The 26536-nt window shown below is 40.4% G+C and overlaps 2 protein-coding genes across 5 annotated transcripts; one reads left to right on the top strand and one right to left on the bottom strand.

Annotated features, from left to right (window-relative positions):
* The first annotated feature begins 71 nt into the window (after positions 1 to 71).
* LOC136446618 (uncharacterized) lies at positions 72 to 2324 on the top strand. Its single transcript, XM_066445091.1, has 5 exons — positions 72 to 249; positions 575 to 711; positions 1232 to 1348; positions 1784 to 1879; positions 2126 to 2324. The coding sequence occupies exons 1-5, from the start codon at positions 120 to 122 to the stop codon at positions 2300 to 2302; spliced, it is 657 nt and encodes a 218-aa protein (XP_066301188.1). The 5' UTR covers positions 72 to 119; the 3' UTR covers positions 2303 to 2324.
* Positions 2325 to 3258: 934 nt separating this feature from the next.
* On the bottom strand, positions 3259 to 25843 carry LOC136445653 (protein timeless homolog). 4 transcript variants are annotated; one of them, XM_066443778.1, is made up of 35 exons: positions 25720 to 25843; positions 21536 to 21675; positions 20870 to 21023; positions 20154 to 20268; positions 19686 to 19748; positions 19303 to 19404; positions 19040 to 19080; positions 18576 to 18690; positions 17968 to 18101; positions 17441 to 17558; positions 16289 to 16435; positions 15709 to 15821; positions 15277 to 15381; positions 14877 to 14980; positions 14502 to 14580; positions 14083 to 14173; positions 13779 to 13824; positions 13506 to 13662; positions 13093 to 13173; positions 12622 to 12716; positions 12313 to 12363; positions 12008 to 12086; positions 11363 to 11564; positions 10689 to 10852; positions 10108 to 10199; positions 9466 to 9527; positions 8906 to 8970; positions 8680 to 8759; positions 8282 to 8433; positions 7648 to 7828; positions 7058 to 7245; positions 6397 to 6586; positions 6071 to 6155; positions 5865 to 5941; positions 3259 to 5354 (listed from the first exon to the last, which is right to left on the bottom strand). In XM_066443778.1, exons 2-35 carry the CDS (start codon positions 21630 to 21632, stop codon positions 5215 to 5217), a joined length of 3765 nt encoding a protein of 1254 aa, XP_066299875.1. In that variant the 5' UTR covers positions 21633 to 21675; positions 25720 to 25843; the 3' UTR covers positions 3259 to 5214. The 4 variants fall into 4 exon arrangements, with proteins under 4 accessions (XP_066299875.1, XP_066299877.1, XP_066299876.1 ...); XM_066443780.1 differs by having other exon boundaries at positions 13506 to 13656; positions 21536 to 21680; XM_066443779.1 differs by having other exon boundaries at positions 12008 to 12083; positions 21536 to 21680.
* Between the last annotated feature and the right edge of the window lie 693 nt (positions 25844 to 26536).

A 26536-nucleotide genomic window follows, 5' to 3' on the forward strand; every position in this document is an offset into this window, starting at 1 on the left:
CTCTAGAACAAGGCGTAAATGTTCTACAGTGACGTTCTAGAACTTGGCGTCGCTATTGGTTACCCGCCCTTGTTCCATGCCAGCTTCTACAAGACAAGAAATAACAACAACCGCTAGAAATGGGACGGAGTAAAACTGCCAGAGTGACGCACAGTGGAAGCACAAACCTTGATAAACTCCTTTGTCGGATCAGAGAATTAAGAGACAGACTTTTCCAAAGGAGGAAGAAGAAACAACTGCCGGAAAATGGTAAATACGACAGTGTGTAAGCCAATTTAATTGCACTGTTGAACACACCAGCTTCAAAGGCACGCGGCGCGACATCAGCTGGTTATATTACATTGAACGACTGTTGCCACACCTAACCTTTGCACATCTAGCTGTAAGAGTTGTATATAGATGTCAGTACTGTACTTAGTGGCAACGAGTTCCACTCTCTGGTAGGGTCTGTTCTGCCGTTGTCCCGCTAAAATTCTTAAAACGAAAAAGAATAATAATAGCACATTAGCAGGTTCAAAATGCACGTGACTGGTAGGGGTTGCCGATCAAAACTTTATTGATTTTATCATCGCAGTCGAGCCAAAAGTGGAAACAGAGGCTGAACACCTGAAGAAAACTGCAGAAACCCTTCGGAAGGATCTGGAAGACGCACGAGAACAGCTGGGCTACCAGATCCTGAAGACGGCCACAATCGCCGAGGACAGGGACACTGTATGTAGTTCTAACAACATCCGCTAGGTGATAGTTGACAATTATATGTCAATAAACCAAGGTTTGCCTTTTACAATAGCCACCCGCTAGTTGGGCAATCATGGTTGTCTGTATATGTAGCGAAACTTCCATGTACAGCAAGACAGAACGGCTTTGTGTAGACTATAGCCATTCGCTAGCTAGTCTGGCAACCCTGCTGGCTGTTCATCATGATACATAGCCTAACTAAATCGCTTGGGGGGTCATTAACCCTCTGCCAGCAAGGGATTGTGTACACACAGGCTAGCTGTTCATGTAACAACATGCCGAACCAATAAATGAATAACTACGTGCGGAAGACAGACTGACGGGCAGACTGACATGCGAAAAATTAACCTGTATTTTTTTACAATATGAGGAGAATCGGTTTTGATTTGATTTATTTTAACCTCCTTGATTTAGGCAAACGTGGACCCTGTTCTTATCCATTTCATTTATCAATTTCAGCTTAAGTTTCTTCATGTCTCCTTTTTCCTGGCAGATTTTGCGACACCAGGCGGTGCGTTTTGCGACAGAGCGCTCCAAGTATGAAGAGTTGTTGGCAGAGCTCGGGACTCGACTCGGTGAAACCGTCACCATGGAGAGACAGATATTGCTGGTGAGGTCTTCAAGAAATAGATGACAAATATGCACCAATTAAAGACGTAATATCAAAATATCCATTTAGTTGACACTTGGCATTAATTGCAAAGGTTGGCCTGAAGTCCCAGAATATATCGTTACGTATGTATCACAATTATCAGAGAGTCGGGAAGATTGCATTTGGCTCTTTCAGTCTGTTTCTAATAGGTAGATAACAGAAATCATGGCCATGTAACTGGCTGTCGGCCGTCTAGCAACACCTTCTTGAACTGCAGTTTCCGTTCAAACCGCACATTGCAAGCACAGGTTACTTTGTCGGAGTATTATCATGATTATGTGGGTAGACGATCTAGAGCTCAAGCAGTTTATACCCAATATAGGAGACATTGTCAGAGGTTTGTACTTGTTGAGTACTGTTTGTTTCTGATATTGAAACTTTGTCCTTCCAAAGTTACAGAAAAGGGTCCAGGAGTTGGAGCGAGGTCAGACTTTAAGTCTGCTGAAGATGTTTGAGGCGACGAAGACGTCGGACGAGGAGAAGGCAGCGGTAAGCATGTGTCAGAAATAATAACTTTACTTCTTGAAGACTTTATGTTTGCATCTTAGGCATCACTAGTAAAGGAAATAGCTGGTGGTTGTTTAAAATCGCATCATTTCTTTTCGTCATTACAGTACAGACCATAGTTTTCTGATGGTAAAATAATTATTTTACGGAAACTTAAAGTATTCTTCGTTTAGCCGTAGCAAGGAATTACGTTTCAACTTACGCTGCATCTCGTTTGTGTTGCCATAGCAACCGAGAGGAGACGCAGAGGATGCTGGGAGGTTTCCTTGCGATTTCGTCATCAAGTCGACGGTTTTCAAGTCCGGGTCTGCCATACTTCAGGAGGCTAAAGAGAAGGTTCCCGCACCAAACGGTGATTGTCAGTTTCGGACATGTAAATGTTGTTCTTGTGTGGTTGATTGCTGAGTACTAAATGCCCGTGTGTTAGAGAGTGAGGAACAGAGAGAGAGAAAGAGAGACGGAGAGAGCATGCACTGTCATTTTTCTAAAAAGGATTTGCGAAACTTCTGCTGTCTAAGAGGCAGCTAGTTTGGAATCGGGATGGATGGAAATTTTTTCATGTTTGTTCCGTGTGTGTGTTAGGTGTGTGTGTATAAGTTTGTTCCCGCTGGCCCGGGTCCAAGGCTGGCCCGGGTGGAGAAAAAATGGTGTATCTAGAGACTTGCAGGATGGGAACGCTGGTTTGGGCCAGGACTAACGTTGGTGTCCGGGCACAACGTCCCGAAGGAAAATATAGAATTAGAGAAATTCACAATAATGAATAAAACCAAAAATTCGCAATAACTCAGAGATTATATTTCAGGTTATAAGATCCTCGATTTCTCGTTCCAACAGGGTTCGCCCACACGACAGACGTGAGGAGAGCGCGCTCCTCCCCAGGCGGTACCTGTGACGTCACCTGGCCGGCATCAGAGGGAGACACGGAACAGCCCGACGCCTCGGTCAAACCTGCTGAGAGAACCCTAGATCACGTACTTGTATAGAAACACAGATGTTCCCTATGGGATTTTCTTAAGAAAAAAAGGACATTCCTCAGGCTATTTTCGTAAGGAAAACAGATATTCCTTATGTAATTTTCTAAACGAAAACAGACATTTCGTAGGACTAAGGCTATGTTCCAAAGGAAAATTGACATTCCTTGGTCATTTTCTTAAGAAAACAGCAATTTCTTCAGTGTTAGTCACTACTTAGGACTGCAGCTTGCAACAGAGAACGCTACACAAAAATAGTAATCTCAAACCTTCCCAAAGTAGTCCCAAGTATTTTCTTGAACGTATGTATTACATGTAGTTACATAATTTTATGAACTTACTATTCATGTATACTCGCTATCTATTTGTAGAATGCTAAAAAAAGAAACATTTGTCTTTTCATGGAAAATGTTTTATTTTCCTACATGCACGTTATCAACAACACACCTATCAGTATCATATATCAAATGGTCCCTTTTTATCTGTAACATTCTTCTGATGAATGCTGAAAAAATGTACTCATCGGCAAGCTTCTCACATTCATATGCTACATAAGGCGTGTCTTACGATTCACATGTACTCCTACACAAAGGTGTTGGTAACATATACAAAATAAAGTCTTGACACAAAAGTTGAGAAAGTCTCTTGTAAATTGCTCTAAATTGCTCAAGGCTGAAGTTACTCAAGGGTTTGATTAGTTTAAAGTTGAGTCTTACAATGTACACATGACTTTGTCCAACCATACAAAAGTGTTGGACAAAGTCTAAGTATGCCCTGGCACCAGTGTTAAACTTGGCAAATCTAAAGTTACTCAAGATCTCATTTTGCTTAAAGGTGTGTCTTAGAAAGTACATACAAAGGTGTTGGTACTGTACACTTGACTAAGTCCTGACACTTGTATTCAACTTGTGATGAGAAAGTCTTTTTCAAGTCTAAGTCGTTCGAGTCTGAGGACTTGAGTTAAAGGTGCATCAATACAACGCACATGTCCAAACATACAAAGGTGTTGGTACTGTACACTTGTCACTTGTATTGAACTTGAGAAAGCCTATTGCAAGTCTAAGTCGTTCGAGTCTGAGGACTTAAGTTAAAGCTGCATCTTACAACGCACATGTCCAAACATACAAAGGACACCTACAAATTAAAGTACTGTACACTTGTCAAAGTTCTGACACTAGCGTTAAATGTGAGGCAGTTAACTGCAAATCTAATGATCTTAAGTTGCTCGAGTCTGAAGCTACTCAAGACTTAAGTTAAAGCTGCATCTTACAACGCACATGTCCTAACAGTAACATATAAAGGTGTTGGTACTGTACAATTGACTCTTGTGTTAAAGATGGGGAAGTGTGTTTCACTTGAATGTTTGTTTTGTTTGTTGTCACAGCTCGAATCTGAAGTCACTCAAGACTTAAAACTCTTCTCAAAAGTATTTCTCATATACATGAAAGGTCATACAAAGATGTTGTAAATGTATACTTACTTATCATAGTAATCACTTCCTCTTGATCAGGATATCAGACAATGATGTTGATAATCAAGTCTCTCTTTTCTGCAATACCTTCATCATGTACATGTAACATCGTCTATGTAACATAATAATCCAGCTTCAAGGTTTCAACATCATGTTGTTTGAAAAGACGAAATGTAAATATTAGATTCTAGAAATGTACTAGAGGAATTTTAGTACAACTTTTGGTTCTCTTTTTAAATAACAACTACGTTGTGTTCATAGTCTTTGGTTCTCTAAAACATTGGAGTTACATCTAGAGTTCTATAGATAACAGAATAATATATCATTTACTGAAATATTCAAGGAGTTCACCTACAAGACTCTTCACTTCTCATGTTTCCTTTAGCCAGATTCAAACAACAAAATGAGCACACATAAACAAGGTAAACAAGTGATCGTGAAGTTCTGGCTGTTTTGCTACAAAGTCAAATATAACAATTGACTGTGTGTAACATATGTTCTATGTTCAAGGAGTAACATACAAGAAGAACTAACCAAAAAATCTTGTTAAAACGAAACTTTCTGCTCTTATGTGCTATGACAGGAGGAAAAGAAGTAATATACAAAAATCATTGGCTCTTTTGTTCACTCAGTTGTACACCAACATAATGAACATACATAGAAGTACAGAAGTAATGAATGGTTTTGGCTGTTTTGCGACAATGTCAAATACAGTATTAAACCTTCATTACAATGTTCAAGACAAAAGTACATAACTTACAGATACCACTGATATTCTCAAGTTCATTCACAATTGTACACCAAAGTTAGCAAAAGTACAGTAATAATAAGAATGCTTCAGAAACTTTTTGGCTATTCCTTAACCGTATCTATCGCTACTTGTCTTCTTCACTGTCAGAGCTTTCGATTCGTCGGCGGGCGTGTGCGATCTGACGCAGGGGGACGTTGTCTTCGTCGGAATCTGAGTCGGACTCCAGAGCTTTCTTCGTGACTTTGGCTTCTTCAGAAGGTTTGTCTGGAATGCAAGAGAATGTGTTAAGTGTGAAAAGTGATCTGAAACCAGTTTACCTCAATGGTTGTGACAGAGAAGACGACCACCATGTACAGCATACTGTACGAATGGAAACAAACAATATACATAAACATACTAGTTTACCGGATGACTGTACCAGTGAAATTCCTTGAGCTCTTTTGACATCCACATCCACAACGTAAAGTGTGAAATATGATTTGGCTAGCATGAAAAAAACATACAGAATGGAACCTGGTGTCATCAAATAGGTAGGAACCTCTTCATTAGATAGCTTCAAACAGCAGTTAGAGTTAGACATGAACAGTTTAGGTGTTTTTGGTGGGATTGAGCAGCAGCCACAGCATGCCTTCAAAGCTAATCTGTTACGGCGAAGGGTGGTTATACCGTTTGACCAATTCAGACTCAGAATCACAGTGGTAGTTAGTGTACAATCATAATTGTACTGAAGAATAGCAGTATACAGCAATACATGACAACAATAGCTTAGCCCACCTTCTGCAGCCATACTTTCTTCCATGTCGTTGTTACTGGAATCCTTCCTGCTACGTTTGGAGCTCCCGGAGGTAATGCTGTGCAAAGAGACCCAGAATCAGATTGTGTGACACCACTGTTTGTTCCTTGCTTTTTCAGTTTGGAGTACAAAGCTACACCAGCCTTGTGAGATACACAATATAAAATATATAAAATATAAAACTGACCTTTCATCGTCATCTTCATCGGAGGAGTCCAGCTGTCGAGCCCTCTTCTTTCCCGACTTACTGGCTGTCGAGGGTTCTTCTTCTTCTGTAAAATTTGATGCAAGACATCATGAATAAAATATCTACTGGTAACTACTGGCTTGAGAGAAAATCTAGATCAACCTTTCCCACACTTTTTTTCCATAATGTTGAATTGTAGCTTTCACACTAGGAATGCTGGGAATCAAACCTGTCCCTTCTCGACCACCGTGCGTCTGCTAGCATAACAACAATGTATAAGAATACCTCTTAAAATGCTGGGTGGATTCCATTCCTAGCTAACATACCTTGTCTGCCTGGTTTCCCCCTCTTTCTCTCCTTGCCTTGCTTCTTGGCCAGTTCCTTTAAGGCTTTGTACCTACTGCTTGACTGTTTCTTGGCTGGCAGGTCGTCGGCTGCCTCCTTCCCGGTGATGACGTCCGCAGTTTTCCTTAGTTCGGCTGCTGACAGGGTCCCGGGTATTCTCCAGAACGACTCCTGAGAACAAGTCAGTACATTCTAATCAATTCAAAAATGGGTAATTTCCACTGACGTACATGTACTTAGTACCTTTACTTCTAAGGAAACATTTCAACAAGTAGATCCTGAACTGGTAAGACTAAAACGTGTTGTTATGACTGCCTTTTTGCCTTTCTGATCTAGAAAGCAAAAACTACTTGCAAGTTACCGGTAACACGTCAGATTCTACAAGCTTAACATGAAAACTTCATAATTCAGTGAAACAAAGATTGTCTTCAAGTTGTTAAATATAGGCTTTTTGATCCAAAACATTAGCAAATCAACTCTTCAAATGAATTTTCAACTGTCATTTTAGTCTCTCACTTACAATACCAGATGTAAGCATCAGTCCAAAACGTTTGGTAAATAGTATGCTTTCCTAGTCTTGAAGCTCGAGAATCTAATCTAAGTGTACTTGTCTAGCTTCCTCCAGAGATGTACAAATCTTACCTGTTCATTAGCTGGAGGAGCCAGCCCGACCGTCTTAAGAAGTTTCTGGAATGTGCGGTGTTCCATCGCGGTCTCGCTGTCCTCGGTGAGCGGGACGATCGGCACGGATTCCCCGCTTTCGTCCGTTTCCCGGTCGTCTGCGGTTCTTTCCAAACCTGATGCGATCCACTGAAGTTGGTCCCCAAGTCCTTTAGTAAAAAGAAAATGAATTTTAAAAAATAAGTTTTTCAAAATAAAACTCACTGTTTTCATGTCCTCCTTGTGCTATAGATTAGAACCAACAAAATAGAATTTTAAGGCCTAAGAACAGGCTTTTCCCCCTATGCTAAAAAGATAAGAAAATTAGATGCCTTACTTCTGCAGTTATAAAACATTAAAATGGTGTTTGTCAGTGAAATATTGCCAAAAACAAGCAGTCTTTAGTGCTTAACCTTCAGCACACTGAAATAACTGTTTGTCACCCAATTCTCTATTGGTTACAAGTTAAAGTATGGGCCCCCTCTCCCCAATTTTTGGATGACATGTCTGTAATTCCTAGCTAAAAGCCTACCTAAAGGACACTGACTGTTACTCTGCAAGATGAACCTTACCTTCGTCCTGTAGCCGTTTGAGTAGCGTAGGGACGGTCTCCTCTTCCCCATCTGACTCATCGCTCTGCTCATCATCGCTGTCGGAGTCGGAGCTGTCCTGCACGTCCATCTCTGCATCCGATGGTACAGGCTCACCCTCCTCCAGTCCGGCCATGTCTGCTTCATCATCTAACATAAAGTCCTGCAGTAGTAGATAAACAAGGTAATCAGAGATGGCAGATTTGACCTCTTATCACTGTGAGCGCCCTCTGGCAGAACGTACAGAAACTGCATTGCAAAAAAACCCCACATACATGCGTACACAGACACACATACACACAGAGAAGCCAAAAACAGTACTTCACCCCTCTGCTTGTTAAACAAGGCAATCAGAGATCGCAGACTTCACCCACTTATGATGGTAAATGCCCTCTGACAGAGAACACATACATTGTACACACACACAGACTTGCTCACACACACACACACACACATACACACACACACACAGATAGACACACACACACACACACACACACACACACACACACACACACAGATAGACACAGGCAGACAAGCCCAAAACAGTACAAGTCAGCTAGGTATTAACTCACAGGTTTTGTACAAAGAACTTTGCTATCTGGTTTGTTTTTACCTCTTCCTTGTCCTTTTTCTTGCCGCCCTTTCGGCGACGTTTCTTGTAGAGGTCCTTACGGTCGGACACCAGGCCCAGGGCAAGCAGCTTCTCAACGACTTTCTTCTTGGAGCGCTTCTCTGTCATCTCTGATATGATATCTCCAACAGGATCTGTTATGTTTACACAAACGTTTTCAGTTGTGGAATATATGTGCAGTAATTATGTGTGCAGTATACATCAAACCCTGAAATTTTCTTTGCACGTGCTTTTCTTTCCTCTTAATTTTCTACACCAAAATGTTTATGAAACTTGTTTTCACTATAAAACTGGACATCATAACCTCTCAAAAACTGTTTTGACCAGCCTGTTAGCCATACGTACACCACAAAATATATATATTAAGTCTTCAGACGCACCATCAGAATGTTTGTGTTTGTCAAACAGCTCCTGGAGCTCCAGTTCTTCCTCCTCCCTCCAGACGGCGCTCTGACGTGGTCTGCGACAAAAGAAAAATAGAGTCCTCAAGAAAATTCTTCTCTCAGTCATAAATGTAGCAAAAAAGATCAACATCTACACAAAGTTCTTGAAAAATCTTCCAAGGTCAATTTTGTCATTGTTGCCACATCTTGAAGACGTTCTTACCGTTTCTTTCTCTTGAGCTCGCTCCTGTCTTGGACTACTCCTTGAAACACCAGCTGAGCTATTATCTGCACAAACAAAAGAAATGTTGTACAATTGTAATCAGAATTGGATACTGCACTAAAGGTGGTCTCGCGGTTAGGGTTGTTGAGTCAGAGTTGGAAGCTAGAGGTTCAAATCCCTAGCAGGCCTGAATGTTCTCCCCTTTGGAAACACACTTTTTACGATTCAGGTGAAAATGAGTACCTAGCCTCGGCTACGAACGTCCTCATGAATGTAAAACCAGAGGCCCAGTATTTCAGGAGAGCCACACTTCGACTACCTTAAAGATCCCACCTCACTTATGCAAAATAGTATAGTCCTGTCTTACATAGCTTGTACCTACTGTGCAAATTAAACTGTTGTGTTATGTCTAAAGGCAGTTAACTGGTTGTGCAAAACATGCAAATAATTGTACAGCAGATGCACCTGTCAGGTAATCTAAGAATCTGGCTGAATTTCTAGCTAAAATTAACTTAAGATTTCAAATAATCTCTAGGATATTGAGATGAAAATATGCGTACCTGTTGTCTGTTCTTGTTGGGATCGGAGAAGTTCTGTCGAATCCGGTCGACAATGTCCACCTCTGGAAAGTCAAGATACATAAACGAAACATGATTTAAAATCACATTCCGTGTACACTGTATCTCTCTTTCTCAGCCATAGACCAATACAGAGGTGTATGGAAATCATTACTGATCAAATTACTCAATTTCAGTTTGGTCATCCTGTTAAGGCCATGTTGATTTGATTATATGAAAGGGAACCCCAAAATTGATGCGAGCGTGCTAATGAAGAAAAAAAATTGGCAAAAAAACCTTGCCTTCATTATGAAATCTACGTGGTCAGGAAGGTTGAGCAAATGACACAGAGCATGATATACCAAATAATAGATTCTTCATTTTTGTTATAACATATGTATACATATTCTTTGACTTTAGAATTGACCTTGGCATTCTACGACATAAGTATCCATTTTCCGAAACATTTTTTTTTCCAATCTACAGCATATATTTTTTCATTTTGCAGCTACTTTGTATGATTTGCAGTATGGCCGAACACTGTCTTTTTTGTGTGGAAAAAAGACAAAAATTGATGCTCGCATGGATGTCATCCATATGATCAAATCAATATGGCCTAACTGACACACACAAAACCACACCCACCTCCTCCCTCCTCCTTGAACCTGTTGTACCACTGCACCAGTTCCTCCTGCTCGTCAGGTGACCACTCCGCGCCTCCGCGCTTCTTCTTTCTCCTGAAAATTCCAAATAACAGTTTCAGGGATTGAACAAGTTTTCCTCACATCTCTCTATTCGCATCTTGTCCACTAACAATTCTACTTGGAAATGTCTGAAGACTAACTTAAAGAAAACAAATTTGTGACACTTAAATGAAAGAATATACAGTCAACCCTGTACTAGTGACAGAGAGATTTCCTCACCATGAGGGCAATCTGGCCAATGTAGCCACTTTTGGTCGATTGCCAGAGGTATTATTTAAAACCAGTTTGCTCAGTGCAAGGCTAAGAGACCACTTCTGGGTACTGAACACAGTTGGTGGTATTATAATAGATATACACATGTATATTGTGTAGGTACATGTATGACAAACTTCTTCTCTATAGTGCAAGTGGACATCAGATGCAGGACTGGTGTAATTTCTAGCACTGAAAGATGTCAGAGAACCAAAGAAACAAATTTGGTATGGCCTAGAGGAAAGAAAGACCAGTAAGAAATTGTCTTACACATCCTGGTAGGACCCGTATCCTTCAGTCATCTCGTATGCCTCCTTCGCGCCCTTCCAGAACAGCAACTCCGGGAAGATGTTTCCGTTTCCGTCCGAGGGGGCCGACCGAGTCACCAGGCCGAAGAAACGCCCCAACACGTACTTCGCAAACTTGGTCAGCTCCTACACAGGGAAATAAGTTAAAACAAAGTTAAAATCTTTCCCACATCTTTCTGTGTATAGGGTGGTGCCCATCTCTGTTTCTATAGCCCTTGGGACACTCTGCCCACTAGGCACAAAATAGACTTGACATTATTGTATAGACATTTTCCTTTCAAATCTATCAGATTTTCCAAATCCCCCGTGTCTTTCCACATCTTTTTAATCAAATTCAACTTGATCCTGGTTTAACACTGAAAGGGCAGCTCACCACATAACAAGACCTGAATCCCTTTTTACAGTTATGTGGGTTACATGAGAAGGAATGGGACAGCCTCTCTTCTCCCTAAGTCAGAAACATCATGATTGAATAAGGGGTTATGAAGGCGGCTCGGAAAATTCCCTACCCCTTTTAGGCCAAAGAGCTTTGATCCACTCACACCAGGAAGAACCCCTACTTTTTTCAGTAAGTGAGGTGTGTTTCTTAGATGATCTTAAGCAACCACTCTTACATGAATAAGACATAGACCGTACCGAGTAAGACGACCCAGCAGGATCCTCCATGAGTCGTTGGAAGATCCTGAAGAGAGAGATCTGGAACAGGAGTCCCTCCATCTTACAGTCCCAGGCCACGCGGTGCAGCATCTTGGCGATACAGTGGTTAATGTGGGCGGAGTTGGTACGGTAGTCGGCCATCAGACGTACGTAAGGTTTCAACATCTGTGGGTTGGCAAATCTGGGGGAGAAACAGAGGAATGTTGTCGAGTTATTGAACCCTTAGAGAGGAAACAAACATGAAACAGTCGCTACTGTACTCTGTGACTTGGTTTTACTTCACAATAGTTCAATCCTACATGTAGGTTGATAAGTACAGTGTTTCTAAATTTTGGGAAGAAACAGAGAAATATTTGGAATAATTCAACTCTAGTTCTAGCACTATTTGTTATTCCTGTTTTGTTTTATTGCTTTTCATTGCCATTCCTCAATTTTGACGGACTTAATTGGAGTGTCTAAATGGAAAAGATTCAAATAAAATTACACCAGAATGTAAGCAAACGTTTGTTGAGCTCACAGGAAAAAAAGTCATGCAACATTTCGATCAGTTTGGATGTGATGTTAAGTCTATACAGGAGATTAAAACATCAACAACTATTTCTGATACATGCAAACGGGCCTCACCTCCTTATATAGTCTTGGAAGTTGAAGTCCTGCTCAGTCATGTTAAACTGGGGGATTTCTTCTTCCTCAGCCTCACCTGCTTAAAGGAAGAGTAGAAAGTACCGTTAGAACTTCTAGATTAAAAAATGAAACTTCTTGTCTTAGCTTCATAGTCCACAGTAGATATCTGTATTCTAAGAAAATCAGAATACATCAACAAATGTTGTTTTCGTATATGAAATACATGTACATCGCCCACCTCTTACTTGAGGTGGAGATTTCTGATTTGAATCATTTTCATCGACAAGAAAAAAAAAATCACTTGCCTCCTTCGTCCTCTGGCTCTGGATTTTCTTCCGACGGCTCTGGTGCCGGACCTGGAAATATCAAATACAAAGTTAAAACAAGGTACACATTGATAAGAAATAGCAGACTTCACTCTCAGTGTTGAGCAGCTGCAGTGCCAATTGTTATCCCTAGGGGGCAATGATAGCGGTAAACAGGTGTTGTGACTGATGTCTGGCAGTAACAATGTCTATGTACACAGCACGAAACTGGTCTAATTTTTCAGCAGCTGCACTGCCAATCGTAGCCCCTAGGGGGTATTGATGTACAGCAAACAGTTATGTACATACGGGGCAGTGCGGTGAAACAGATCTCTCTCAGTGCCATGAACTCATCTTCCTGCGAGATGTCAGCTGATCCGAACGCTCCGTCTGGCCACACCTCTCTGCAACAGGGCAAGGTCACAGAGGTGTTCACAAGGTCATAACACAAAGAGTTTTAACACCTCCGCGAAACAAGATCATAGCTGTGATTGATGCAGAAGTTTATTGGTTCAATTTAAATCTTTAGAAGAGAAATAAAGTGAATCACAGTGGCATTCACAAGGTTATAGTTTTGCAGAGTTTGTTGGTTTGTGATAGGGATACAGTACCCACAAAAAGGTCTGAATGGCATTTTCCTATTTCTGCCAATAGGATAGCCAGGATTGTTACTTTTTTTGGGAGGATGGTATGAGAACGTGTGAAAGAATCTATGTAACGGTAATGGAGATTTCAATAAAATAAACAAACAAACAAACAAACAAAGATGTGCATGCTCACCTGGCAGCTCGGAGTGTTGCCAGCGCACGGCCAGGGTCTCCACCTCTCAAACTGTCCTGGATGGAAATCATCGCCTGGACACTGTGGAAAATGGAAAATATTCTGCCTTAACTTCTTTCCTACTATCAATAATCGTTATTCATACCAATCTTACTTAGCAGAATTTGTGAGCTCTAGAATTACAGGAGAATCATGTCATATATATATAGTTAACACAAAGCAGTGGAAATCAGCACAAAGATCCGAAAATAAGATGAATCTGTCTTTTTCTTTGCTTTCCCAGAGGATGAAATTAGGAATCAAAACATGAGACCTTCGGCTTAACGTCTCAACTGACAGGATGTCTCTAATTGAAGCTGAGTACTCATTTTCACCTGTCAGTCAAATAATTTGAAACAAAGTAGGGGACCTACCGTTGTTCCTCCAGTGGGGTGTCCAGGGTGGCATCAAAAGGAGCCACGTCCTGGGGCAGCTCCCCCTCCCCCTGGATGAACGTTGAAAGGTCCCCACTCAGACCATCCCACAACGTGTTCAGGTTTTCTTCTGAGGGCTCTGGAGGTCCAGCTGCACCTTAAGACAAAGAGGAATGTCTTGAGATGTCTTTCTTCAATTAGAGTCATTAAGTTTCTAGTCTATCTATTAAAGCAGCAAAGCAGTCAAAGTTTGGATTATATTTCTGACAGTACCTTGCTCAGCTGTCCGCTTTCTGCGTTTGGTCTTCTTGCGTTTTTTCTGACAAAAAAGGAAGGAAAATGTACAAATGAACAAACTAAGATATGTTTCAGTGAAAGACATCCATTCAATATACATGATATTTGTACAAAATAATGTACCCTATGAAGCATTTTTTGATAAATGAAGTTTATGAAACAAGGAAGACATCAACATCTACTACATGTATCGCAGCCTTGGCAATCTACCATTGAAGTGTAAGTCTAACCCTCACAAGTCGAGGAACAGACTGGACAATAAAAGAAAACAGGTGTTTACCTGCACAACAATGTGACCCTTAGTCTTACAGAACCGCTCCAGCATCTTAATGAACACGTGGGTCGTCTCGACCAGATCCTTCAGGTATGTTCTGAGGAAGACGCAAAAATGAAATGTTAATAATCATCAGCTGGGCCTTATCTTTTTCCGTCAAACCTAAAGGGTAATGCTTGAGACAAAGCATGAAGCTTGTTCAATAATTCATGATTGTGCTTGCTTCTTATAACCAAGCCGTGCCCAGTCACCAGTTCTGTACTCTTCTCAATAGGTGTGTTGGGTTCTTTTACGTGCAGAGGTTTGATGCTTGAGGCTTCTGCTTCCTCATATACAGGGCTGCCAGCATTACATCGCCATCCGAAATGACGAATGCACTTCTCTAAGCTGTAGATATGAACATTTTGCTTTGACGTTGTACTTACTTTGGCTGCTTGGTCTCATCAAACTTTCTCAGGAGGGTGAGGAAAATCTCTCTGTACTCCATCACATAGAATATGTTACCTGGAAAAAGATACTTCAAGTATATATCTTCTTCATATTCTTGACAAAGTATACGGTAATTCTTAGACGAACCGTAATGCTTTTTTTGTTAAAGCTTGCTTTTATAGGCATGAACCTATCAAAATAATGTTTGGAAACATGAGTTTGCATTATCTTCAAATTGTTCCATTGTCATTAGCAAATATCACTAGAAAAGTCAATGATACCTAATTTGAAATTATCACCTTTGTTCAATGATAAGTGGCTGATTAGTAACATAAGCCACTGTAACCCAGATGTAAAAACCGAAGTCTTACTCTTGATAACGTTAGCGCTGTCCCTTACAGCAGGGTCCTTGGAGGTGTCCATCGCATTGACCGTCATCAGGAGCTCGTTGTACGCCTTTAGGGCAAGGTGCATCCTGGGATAGAAATGGAGGTTAATCAACAAGTTGTTCATTGGTCAGAGGTCATCAAGCCTTACCAAATCATTCTTGATTCTTCATCATATTAATCAACTAAAAATTGAGAAAGTCAGTTTAAGAGGCTGGGAGAAAAAGTTGACTCTGAAACTGCATGCACTGTCATCATGATGGTAGCTTTTCAATACCAATCATAAACAACTCATATAACTAACCAACAGTTACTGACTAATATTGGTGGAAATGTGTGTACCTTCTTGGTGGGGGAGATATACCGAATGACCTTGAGGACTGACCTTCGTGACCAAGAGGTGATGTCGTCCTTGTCTGTCAGCATCATCTCATAGAAGTTGGTAAGGTTTGTCTCGATGAAGTGGAACGTGCGCACTGACACTGTCTCACTGTGAAGAAATACAATATGGGCAAATGATCTGCCTGTACAATGTACCATGAAAGAATAAGTGGAAATGAATCTATGTTGGCTAAGCAGGGTTAGAAATACTGGGTGCATATGCAGTTTATGCACCCCAAATTGGCATGTATAACAACATTCTACAAAGTGTAGAGGAAAAACAGCCATACAGGTCTTTACATCCATGACTGTGTCGAAGCATCCTCTTTGTCCCATCTAACCTTTGACCCACCTGACCACAAGAACATGACCTTTGATACACATGGTCATACCTAAGGCGACCGTTGACCTACCCCTAAGTTGACCTATGACCCACCTGACCATGTCGACCCTGAAGTTGTGAACTCGGTTGAACTCCATGAAGAACCTCATGGCCCAGAGGTAGTAGGTCTCATCGTGGTCCTGGGTCTTCATACGCACCAGGTTATCCTGCAAGGACAGAGTGGGCAGGGTTAGGGTAGGATGTCAAATGGAGGTCCCGTGTTTGGAGAGTCAGCCACACCCCACGCACGTCAAAGGACACACCACACCTTTTGAAAAAGAGTAGGGGCATGCCCGGTGTGCAATGGTCCAAATCCTTCCCTCTGGAGTTAGTGATTCACTACAAATCACCTTACTGGAGGCCTTGCGAACCTCCGTCTCGTATCGGCCATATGGTGATACCAGGAGGTCACATACCAGGGGGCCCAAAATCGACCTTGACCTTAGTCTTCCCAACACCTACCTACACATCAAATGTTATCATAATCCATCCAGAGGTTCTTGAGTTATGCTGACTACAAAAAACCCAAAACACAAACAGACATACAGACACTCGGACACACCCAAAACAATATCTCCATTTTTCATGGAGATAACAAAGAACCTGACTGGAAAGTAAAACACTGATAACTTACTTTGACCGTCCGCATGAGTCCGTTGTAGCAGTTCTCCAAGAAGTCTTCGCAGAACTGTTTGAGGAAGAGGCGGATGCTCAGCGTCGAACGTCGCGTCGTGTCACCGTCCTTCATTGGCTGGCGATTCTTCGGCTTTCGCTTCGGGTTCTGGGATGATACACACAGAAAAAAATGCTGAATTATATTGCAAACGAATAGAATAATGCCCTCAATTTTTTGGTGTTTTACAAACTAATACAAGCAATATCCTTTTAACCTCCAATTTTGGTCCTGGAAGAGAACAGATTTCTGTTGAACTTAGAGCAACTCAAGAACTGAGGCAGGCCTCGAAATTAACTTTTTTCCCTATTGTCCCTGAATTGTTCCGAAAGTGGATTATAACTGTCCCGAAAGTGTCCCGAAAGTGTCCCAACCAGGGCCAAAGATGTGAACTTAGTGGGGGTCTGGATTAAGTTCCAGAGATTCAGTTCAGCTTAGAACCTATACTCAAGTCTGAACCTAAACTCAAGCCATGGCATATGTGTGTTAGAAATATTTTTTTTCAGTTACATACAAAATTGCATGTTGGCAAACATTTTGCATGAAAAATATGATACATGCAAAATTATATAGTCAGTAGAAAACACAAAAGCTCTCAAACAGTGAAGAATTCCAACATACAATATACGAGTTTGTAAAAAATCAATACCTTTTTCTAATTGAGTAAAATTTCTAATATGGCAGAAATAACAAAGTAGTACTTATTTTCTTCCCAAGAAACAATAAAGCACAATACTGGATTTTATCTGTCATATTATCGGGCAATATCGGCCCTCTATTGACAAATTCTCGTTAGAGGGAGTTCTCGCGTGTTATTGCGAGATTAAGCGAGAGTTCGCTAAAAATTTAGGCAGTCTCGAGCTCATTGCAGAAAAGTCATGTTGAGCTTTTTGCCGACTGTTGGTTTAGTCACAGCCTACTTGAAAATTCTATGCCATCAAAATCGTACGATTGTGACTGTGCCATAAGACAGTTTAACCTTCTCCCTGCTGCCTTACTCTGTAACCAATACAGAATGGGGTGCCAAACATCTCCTTCTGTGTGCTGAAGGATAATCACATTTAGCCAAGTAACGTTACAGGTATGGACAAGTTTTCATTCTAAGACTCTTACCTTCTCCCTATCAAAGGACACCTGGCTGATCTCCTTTAAGGGCTGGTGGTAGATCAGGTCCTTGTCGCTGATGGACTTCATCCCCTGGACCACAAACGTGCCGCCGAACCGAGAGTGCCTATTGGGGAGGAAGATGGAAAAATCATTCACAGTTGCATTGAAAATGCTTGTCCAACATTATCAACATTTGTACTTTTTAACCCTTTAATCCTACAACAAATCAAAGTAAAACAAATTTAAGTATGTAGGACTTAAGTGAGTCATCTTAAGCTGCAGCTAACTATCCTAAGACTGACTAGAGTTCCATGAACTTTTGCCAAATGATGTTAAACTTTTTCGAGTGACCTATTATAAATGAATTCATCATGAAAATAAGCTACTCACAACTGCTACTCACCTACCAAATATCATGAAAATCCACAGCTTCTCGAGATATGCTGTTAACATACAAACATACACCACAGCCACTCTACCAAAAACATAACCTTCTGGCGAAGGTAATAAAGATACAGAACTGCACAACCTACCTGGTTCCCAGGGCGCGGATTTTTGCCTGTCGGTCGGCCAGTTCCCGCTGCCGCACGGCCTGAAGCTCAAGTTCGTCCTGCGCCTTCTCTCCTGCAGAGCGACCTTGGCCTGCACGGGCCAGCTGTTCTGACGTCTGTAAAACCGGGTAAAGGATAAGACTTTGGTCTGATAATTTGAACTTCATCACACAGTCTAAAATCAATAACAATTTAATAAGATAGTCTCCTCTGAGAATTAAGAAGCAGGTAGAAGTCTCTTCTCTTGTTTTATTTATTTTTGTCATTTTTCAACTTCAGAAATGGACCTGAGAAATAATATTGCTAAAATGCAGTTTTACAATATGCTGGAATCCAGATGGTTAAAGGTTACAGGTTAAAGTTGAAAGGCTACCTATTCCTGGCGAGACAATCTCCAGGATGTACAGGTTAAAGTTGAAAGGTTAAGGTTTAAAGGTTACCTGTTTCCGACACATGAGTGAGGTAATCTTCAGAATGTGCAGGTTAAAGGTTACATGTTAAAGTTGAAAGGTAACCTGTTCCCGGTACATGAGCAAGACAATCTCCAGGTGGTGCAGGTTAAAGGTCAGAGGTTAAAGTTAAAAGTTTACCTGTTCCCGGCACATAAGTGAGACGATCTCCAGGACGTGCATACACCACTGCTGCTCACTATCCGAGCTGGCAATGAACTTCAGAAGGTCGTCGAACCCACTTTGGTGGATCGCCCTGGGAAATACACGACACAATATGTACATGTACGTAATTGTTACTGTTCTTGACTGCAAAGAGAACAACACATGACAAGTTGATAGGATCTGCATCAGAGCATGAAGTATCTTTCCTGCAGTGTATATACAATGTGCTAGTGAAGTGAAGACATCAAAACACCTGTACAGCTACAATTCTACCTGCACTTATTTGCATATGCAAGTGCATTTTAAGCCATCATATGTACACATACTTCCAATAGTCAACATTACAAAACTCGTCAGCGTAAAATGAAAGCCTGCTCATGCATGGATGGTGTCAAAAGTTGAAAAGAAAAAAGATTTTTATGCAAAACAGCAGGACTTACCACAGCACTTGGTCATGCACGCTAGCATCATCGTCAGTACGCTGTTAAAAACATCATCACAAAATCAGCCAGTATTGTGCAAGTACAGTTACGTTGCAATGAGATAAATCATAATCACAATTCAGGAAAACAAAGAATATTTCAGGATTTTTACAGGCTTCTTGCAAAATATGAAACTTCTCAAAAGAAAAAAAAGAATATTTGTTAAGAAGCAGATAACTGAGAGGAAAAAAATTGAAGTAAAAACAGAAAAGTCATTGTACCTTTTCCTCCTCAGGATCTGCGGGAACATGGAGAATGTTCCTGACCAATAGGAGGATCCGTTCTATCAGCAGCGAGTCCTCCTCTTGACGGCTCTCCCAATCCTGAGAGGCATTACGAAATGATTACTTTCGTACATACGTGTATACATCAACTTTTCACTGAAAGCTTTTCAACCTTTGCTTGGGAAAAGAATATTTGCTTATATATATATTTAGGTATGATTTCCTTTTCTTTTTCGGATGGCTTAAATATTGTAGACTTTGCATCAGAAAGAAGTGACTGAATTCTGGGATAGGATGTATAGTAAAAGAACTTAGAGCTACTGGAGGTCTAAATAATTTCTTCAAAAGACAACTTCAATTGTTCAGGGACAAGTACTTACCAGCTGAAGGAGCTCATACAGCTTTCTGCTGAGAACCGTCCACACTTCTTCATCTGCAAATGCCTGGAAAATGGAGCAAACAGGTAAGAAAAATGTCTAAAGAATGGGTTGTCTAGCATAAGTCTTATAAAGGTCACCACAAAGTGAAAGCGATCTCAAACCAGTTGAGCTCACTGTAGAGAGCTAATTTTCCACTGTTCATGACAAGATAAATGATATGTACAGTATAAATATGGGTTTGGTGTTGTCCCTCCTAAGCTCTTTTCAACGAGTATAATGAATGAAAAGTGGACCACAGCAGCTGCTGAACATCCTGCCCTAAAGACTGCCACCCACTCCAGTAACATGAAAGTCAGGTGAGCGAAAACACTCGGGATTCAAACCCTTTGATTTCTACGTCAGAAGCATGCTACTAGTGGAACCTTTTGTTGAATATCTACGGAGTTCCCAAAGACCAGTCCTACTTACCACCTTGTAGCCCTGTAAGTAGGAGACCACGTCTAAGAAGTAGTGGCGGAACATCTTGTCCTTAGGAACCTTCCCGAAGCACACGATGGCAGGCTGGGTCAAGTTCACCAACAGTCTGGGATAAAAACATTACACAATTTTTCATTATTCATCTATCCATTTCTATATTCTTTAGCCAACTAAGGTAGATCAGCCCAGTGACTTGCAATGCTTTACATGTACAGTGGTGCCCTGGACATTTTTAAATAGTACATACACATTTGAAAGTAAGTACAAATAAATGAACTCTAAATCACATTTTTTTTAAACCTTAATCATAATCGAAATTCAGGCTGGTTCCAGGTCAGGTCTGTTTAGTTTTTATCGCATAAAAGTAAGCTGCCTCAAAGTGTAATGCACGGTCCAGTTTTGTACTCTTGGCAAGAACAAGTTTTGTATAGGAAGGATTAGTTTGGTTCCAGTTTGTTTTAAAAAAATCATTGAATAATCAGTTTGATTCAGTCGTAACTTCTAGATACATCTTATTAAAAGATAACGGGTCAACCTCAGACAAAAGAAAAAGCAGTACACTTTCTTGACAGCTGAAAGTGTAAAACACAGCTCACATTTTCAGCACAGCACCACTACATGGGTTGGGTTCCTCTTTTCATGCGATAAAATAAAAATCCAAGTTGTTGCAGTACAAGAGAATACTGCCAGGGGAGAAAATACTCTACCTAATGATGGTTTCGAAGAGCGGCTTGTCATCGTGGTACTGCTTGATAATCGGGATGAGGTCCGTCTGTATGATCTGACTGGCGCCTAGCTGCTGCCGGATGTCACGGGTCTCATCCTCGCGACGAAGGTACCGGATCAGGTCCTTCACAGTTTCTGTATGAGTTACGATTCATAGATGAATGGTTAAACTTGTAACTCACAGGCCAGACACACTTACATGTAAAATGTAACACACACACAAATAATCAGATCCTTCACAGTTTCTGTAGGAGTTAAGATTCATAGATGAATGGTTGAACTTGTAACTCACAGGCCAGACACACTTACATGTAACACACACACAAATAATCAGATCCTTCGCACAGTTTCTGTAGGAGTTACGACTCATAGATGAATGGTTAAAGTTATAACTCACAGGCCAGACACGCATACATGTAACATACACACAAATAATCAGATCCTTCACAGTTTCTGTAGGAGTTACGATTCATAGATGATCATGAATGGTTGAAGTTATAACTCACGGGCCAGACACACTTACATGTACAATTTAACACAAACAAATAATCAGATCCTTCACAGTTTCTGTACGAGTTAACAGAGAAATTGATGAAGACTTTGATTATCTCAAAAATGGAATCAGATATGTAAGAAACTGTACTGACCATGGCAGTCTGGTTCCTTGTGGTAAGTGTCCCCCTCCAAGTACCCCAAAGCACTGCATGTCGCCAAGAGCTCACAATTCATCATGTACAAGTCCATAGAGTCACAGGTGCACCATCCAGGAACTTAAAACTCTTTCTTACTATCCTGGAACACAAAAAATGCATGTATAAATACATGTACAGCCGGTCAGGTTATAACACTACCAAGCCTCCACTTTTCCGTACCTGCAACTGCAAGATTGAAAGTTGCTCCTCTTTGAATTTCCTGCTTTTTCAATTATGCTTCAAGTTAGTTCAAATCCTTTGCATACCTTTTGGTGTGCCCCTATCTGTCTCTGTAGCCCTTGGGCCACACAAGTCACAATTGTGCAAACACTACAGCAGGGGGCTAGTCCACTGGTAGTGGTGTGTGTTTAACTCTCTTACTCCCAACACCCATACACACAGGCCACTACAGCAGGGGGCTAGTCCGTACTTCTTTCTTATATCATAATACTGTTTCACTTTCTAGATCTGATCAGCAGAGAAAGCAACTTATGTACCATTTCTACACTCTTTGTTATAACCCAGTCGGGTTTGAACCTGCAACCTATTGAAAGTAAAGTGAACACTCATCCCACAAAGCTATTGCAAGAGCTTTTCTTTAAATCACAGGTGAGTATTTGCCGCACTGGATGTAGTAATCACTCTTCAGTGTAACACACCAGCTTAGCCAGCAGGTACCAGGTGTTTATGCTGCACACACATGTAATTACAGTTAACAGCCTGTCACCTCTGATCCGCCATCACCTAAATCTGGGTGTTAGCCAAACTCAACGCTTTCAAATGAAGAGGCCCCTTCTGGCTCTCGTGATAACAAGCTCCGTTCAACGGTGGTTAGAGGAGAGAACACGTTTTGTAACATGTAGCGATCGATTTGGGGCTAATTGCACTTGCTTTATTTTACACAAGTTACAGGCACTTGCTTATTTTGAGTGGTAGACCTGATACAACTGAATGTTACAGGTTCTCATGATAACTTTGTGCTGTGAACCAAAAAAAAATATTCCAAATCCAATGGAAAGGTTTGAAGCAGTGTAACACTTGACATGTATGATGCAGAATTTTATTTCTAAAGCAGGCCTCATGCAACAGGAAAATAGCTTGTCTGACGAGTCTGTGAGCTCTTTCTAATCTAAGGAACATATTGGGTAGCAATACAGACAATGTCCTCTTGCATGACATCACTGGACGTCAGTGGACGATTTTAGGGATCAGCTGAAAAGCCCTTCTCATGTGATGGTGTAGATTTTGAGGTGAAAAATACACTCAACTCTGACGGTTTTGAAAGTTGCAAATCGACAGTCTGAGATTGGTTTGCAGTGTGCCACTAACTAAGTCTTCAGTTGATAAAACTGAAGTGCCAATGGTTTGATAAGGCCAAGCTCTTTCCGAACACTCAAAAGCATGTTCAAAACACTTCAAATTTCAAGTACAGTACATTGTAATCCGGAACACAGTCTGTGTGCACCACAACAATATGGCTCAACACCCTGCCTGAAAAACCACTGACTTCAGATATCTAATTGTAATAATACAACAGCTATTAGAAATTTAGCAAAGATGACAAAAACTCTATATCTCTAACAAAACCCATCTTGACATGATAAAACTAAACATTATAACATTTTACTGAATAGAAGGCTTGAATTGTGTAATTTTTTCTGTTTTGTACTTAAGAGGATTCATTCAGGTGTTGTGAAAATACCAGCACTGAGACTCGATATTCCATGGGTTTCCACTTAATTCATCTTTTTCAAGAATGACAGAGTCAGAATACGCCTCCTCCCTTTGTACCTTTTCTGTGCCCCCTATAGCTAGTGCAGTTTTTTTTTATATTTTGCAGTTACAAATTTATTGACTAATAATTTTTCTGTTGTTAACAGGCTAATAGAATTTCTAGTCCTTGACGAACTAAAATAAGCCAGGAAAAACGGAGCAGATTACATAAACATGGCTACCATTGTGATGTGAGTAAATTAAAGTGCAAGACATTTCCAAAAGGGTTATTAATAGTGCTGTTGCATCCTGGTCCCTTATCAACTCAACGACTGTCATTCAGGAAAATCTATCAAACTAATGATATATGTACAGTAGGTCATTCTGATTGAGCAGATATAGAAATGTCAGGATGCCAACGTGACTCACGTATGTGGTACGCCAACACATGGTGAATCGTGATGGTCTTGTACAGGTATTGATTACAAGTAAAACTGATACGTTCATTAGGAAACTTAAGACACTGGGACTTTGGAAAACCTAATCCATTTCTATAATAGGGTTATCAAGGCAAAGTTATGGTTAGAGAAATAAAGATTGTGTATCTGAGTGTGACAGATATGGTATGATAAATTAATGTAAATCTTGGACTGTTAGCAGTGGTTTAATTTTTGCGGTTTTTGCAGTGACTTCGCCACTGCAAATTGATGACAATGCAAATATTACTATTGTTTCAGCAGCTAACTTTGAACGCTGCAAAAATCTCATTCCCTCTCTTTCTGAGAGATCAAGTATAATAGCTAATAATAGTCCCCGAAAAATTGATGAATTTGCGGTATACAGGAAAGTGTAAGATGAACGTAATTCAGGAGTACATGTATATTGTATAAATCATGTGTATTCCTGCCATGTTGATTTAAACGATTAAAGATTTCAGATTGAAGACAAATCAAATATTACCTGTAGTAGGAAGTTGTAATACTAATACTGTGAATGAATGAAGAGATTTTCCAATAGACTTATCTTTCTAAATAAAACATGACCTGTGCATATTACTGCTATAATCCTTAGAAATACAATGTAAGGGCTAAGTGGCATTCAGAGAGGAAGCAATGTTATTATGTTATCATGAAGTTAATATGAACACATTGTACTGTAAAGAGTGCTAATTCACTACCCACACACTGAAGGCAAAAGCCTGATCCTTTAGAAGGGTGTGTGATGCAGCTTTTTATGTGGGTGTAGGCTAAACAACCAGGTACATAATGCCATCATACAAAGTAGATCAAACATAAGGTCTGTAGTCTACAGACTGAAGGTTTTGAAACGTGCTTGCGGTTGGTAAGCCCAGGCGACCACTGCTCCCTACACGCTACATGAACATATCCCTACGTCATGGAAAAAACAGGAAATCTTGGTCTAAGGGAGATAGACATCATAGAGTGTCCAGAGCAGACCAATTGAAATGCTGAAGGGGTTTTCTACGTAACATCAATGTGAATTTCAACTTCAAGCCCCTTGGTAACACAGTTTCTACCTGTAAATTGGCATTTTGATTTTTCAATGTTTTCTCATTAATGAATTAAGCAGGAACTGTAGTTGTACTGAATATTGATAGCTAGGCATGAAAGAATCTTTAGATGATTTTTTGGACCATATAGTCATATAGATGACTACGTCGTCATGTTTTATTGCCCCTAACATTTTTTCTAAGAGAAAATATAAGTTTATTAACACTTTGGTACATACTACTGCAATGAAACTGTTTTCCATGTAATGTGCATGATGATCAAAGCTACATGTGCAAATGTGCATTCACACACCGTGATATCTACTAATTGTCCACAGTTATTTGAAAATGACGTCCTTTTAATTAGCCAAAAACATTTATTCTTTAATAACTACAGATAATTAGTAGGTATAAAGATAATGCAAAATATGCATGGCTTGCACAGTCCTTACTCTAATAGTCTAAAATTCAAATGCATAGAAACGCGGTCATTGCACTTTCCAGTACATATGAATTATGATACAAAATCACATAATAAGTGATATCAAAGTAGGCCGGCTACCATCACATAACCTTGTTGTTTACTTGACCTACATATTTTTTGAAACAAAAAATTATCTGTCTCTATTTGAAAACCCTTATTCAAAATCATTCAAGAACAATTTCATATTTCATATGCTTGTAACAAACCAAGCTAAGGCAAAATCCCTGCGAAAATACGACAATATCTTTCTAGAAGATTTCTCACCCAGTTTTTGGGACAGCTGTTCGTAAACCATACGAACAGCAACAAAGCAAAAACAACCGGGGCCATTTTTCTACCCGTCCCGCCAAAAAACAGGTTTCAATCCTTTCCAATTCTTATCACAAACTACACCTAGAAATAACTAAACGAAGGGAAAAGATGAACACTTACGCAGAGCCATATGCAGGATAGGAACGTCATGAGTCGGGTTTTGTTTGTAAAATAGGTTAGAGAAGCTGATCAGTTGGCGCTCACGCGAACCAAAACGTGAAGCTTAGGCCGGGTCAGCTGGAGGTTAGAGGTCAAAGGGGAAACATGACAGCGCGCCAAATTTGAAGACTTGTGAGGACCTCTGGCGGAATGTTTGTGAACTGCAGTCTGGTCTGGTTGGGATCAGTTTGTGACCCTCCCATCTTTGCAGACTTTTTTGGCAAACTTAAAAACCAAAACAAGCAAATGGTTAATGAATTCATAATGAAGCAATCTTCGCCGAAAGATTCAAGTATTATAGTTTAAGTCACCGTAAATACATCTAGGTTGTTGGCGTCAGTTCAAATACCATGCATGTGCCCTACTCTGGATTTTGTGACGCATATATGTAACGTTAGGTCATAATGACAATTACTGGATATAGCTAGTTTAAGAGTTAGTTGACATGAAAAAAAGTTATCGATCTTTTTTGATAAAAAACAGAAATAAACAAATACAGACAAATAAGAAAAACAAACAAAGGTATAATCCTAAATGCAATAGAACACCAATTCAAGGTCCAAATGTTACTTCTATGAGCGCAAGTCCTAACTTTGTTTACCTTAAGCGAGCTATACTGTTAAGACTGCCAATATAGATAAGTATGTTGTGATGAACTTAAGAGAGGACACCCCAGTTTATTTGGGGTTTCAATTGGAGGCTGCGCACCCTCAAGTCTAGGTACTGTCTCTCCCAGGGAAGTATTCCGAAGTAAATGGGGTGTGCACTGTTAACCTAT

Source organism: Branchiostoma lanceolatum, chromosome 12 (genome assembly GCF_035083965.1).
Source record: "Branchiostoma lanceolatum isolate klBraLanc5 chromosome 12, klBraLanc5.hap2, whole genome shotgun sequence".
NCBI classification, from domain to species: Eukaryota; Metazoa; Chordata; class Leptocardii; order Amphioxiformes; family Branchiostomatidae; genus Branchiostoma; species Branchiostoma lanceolatum.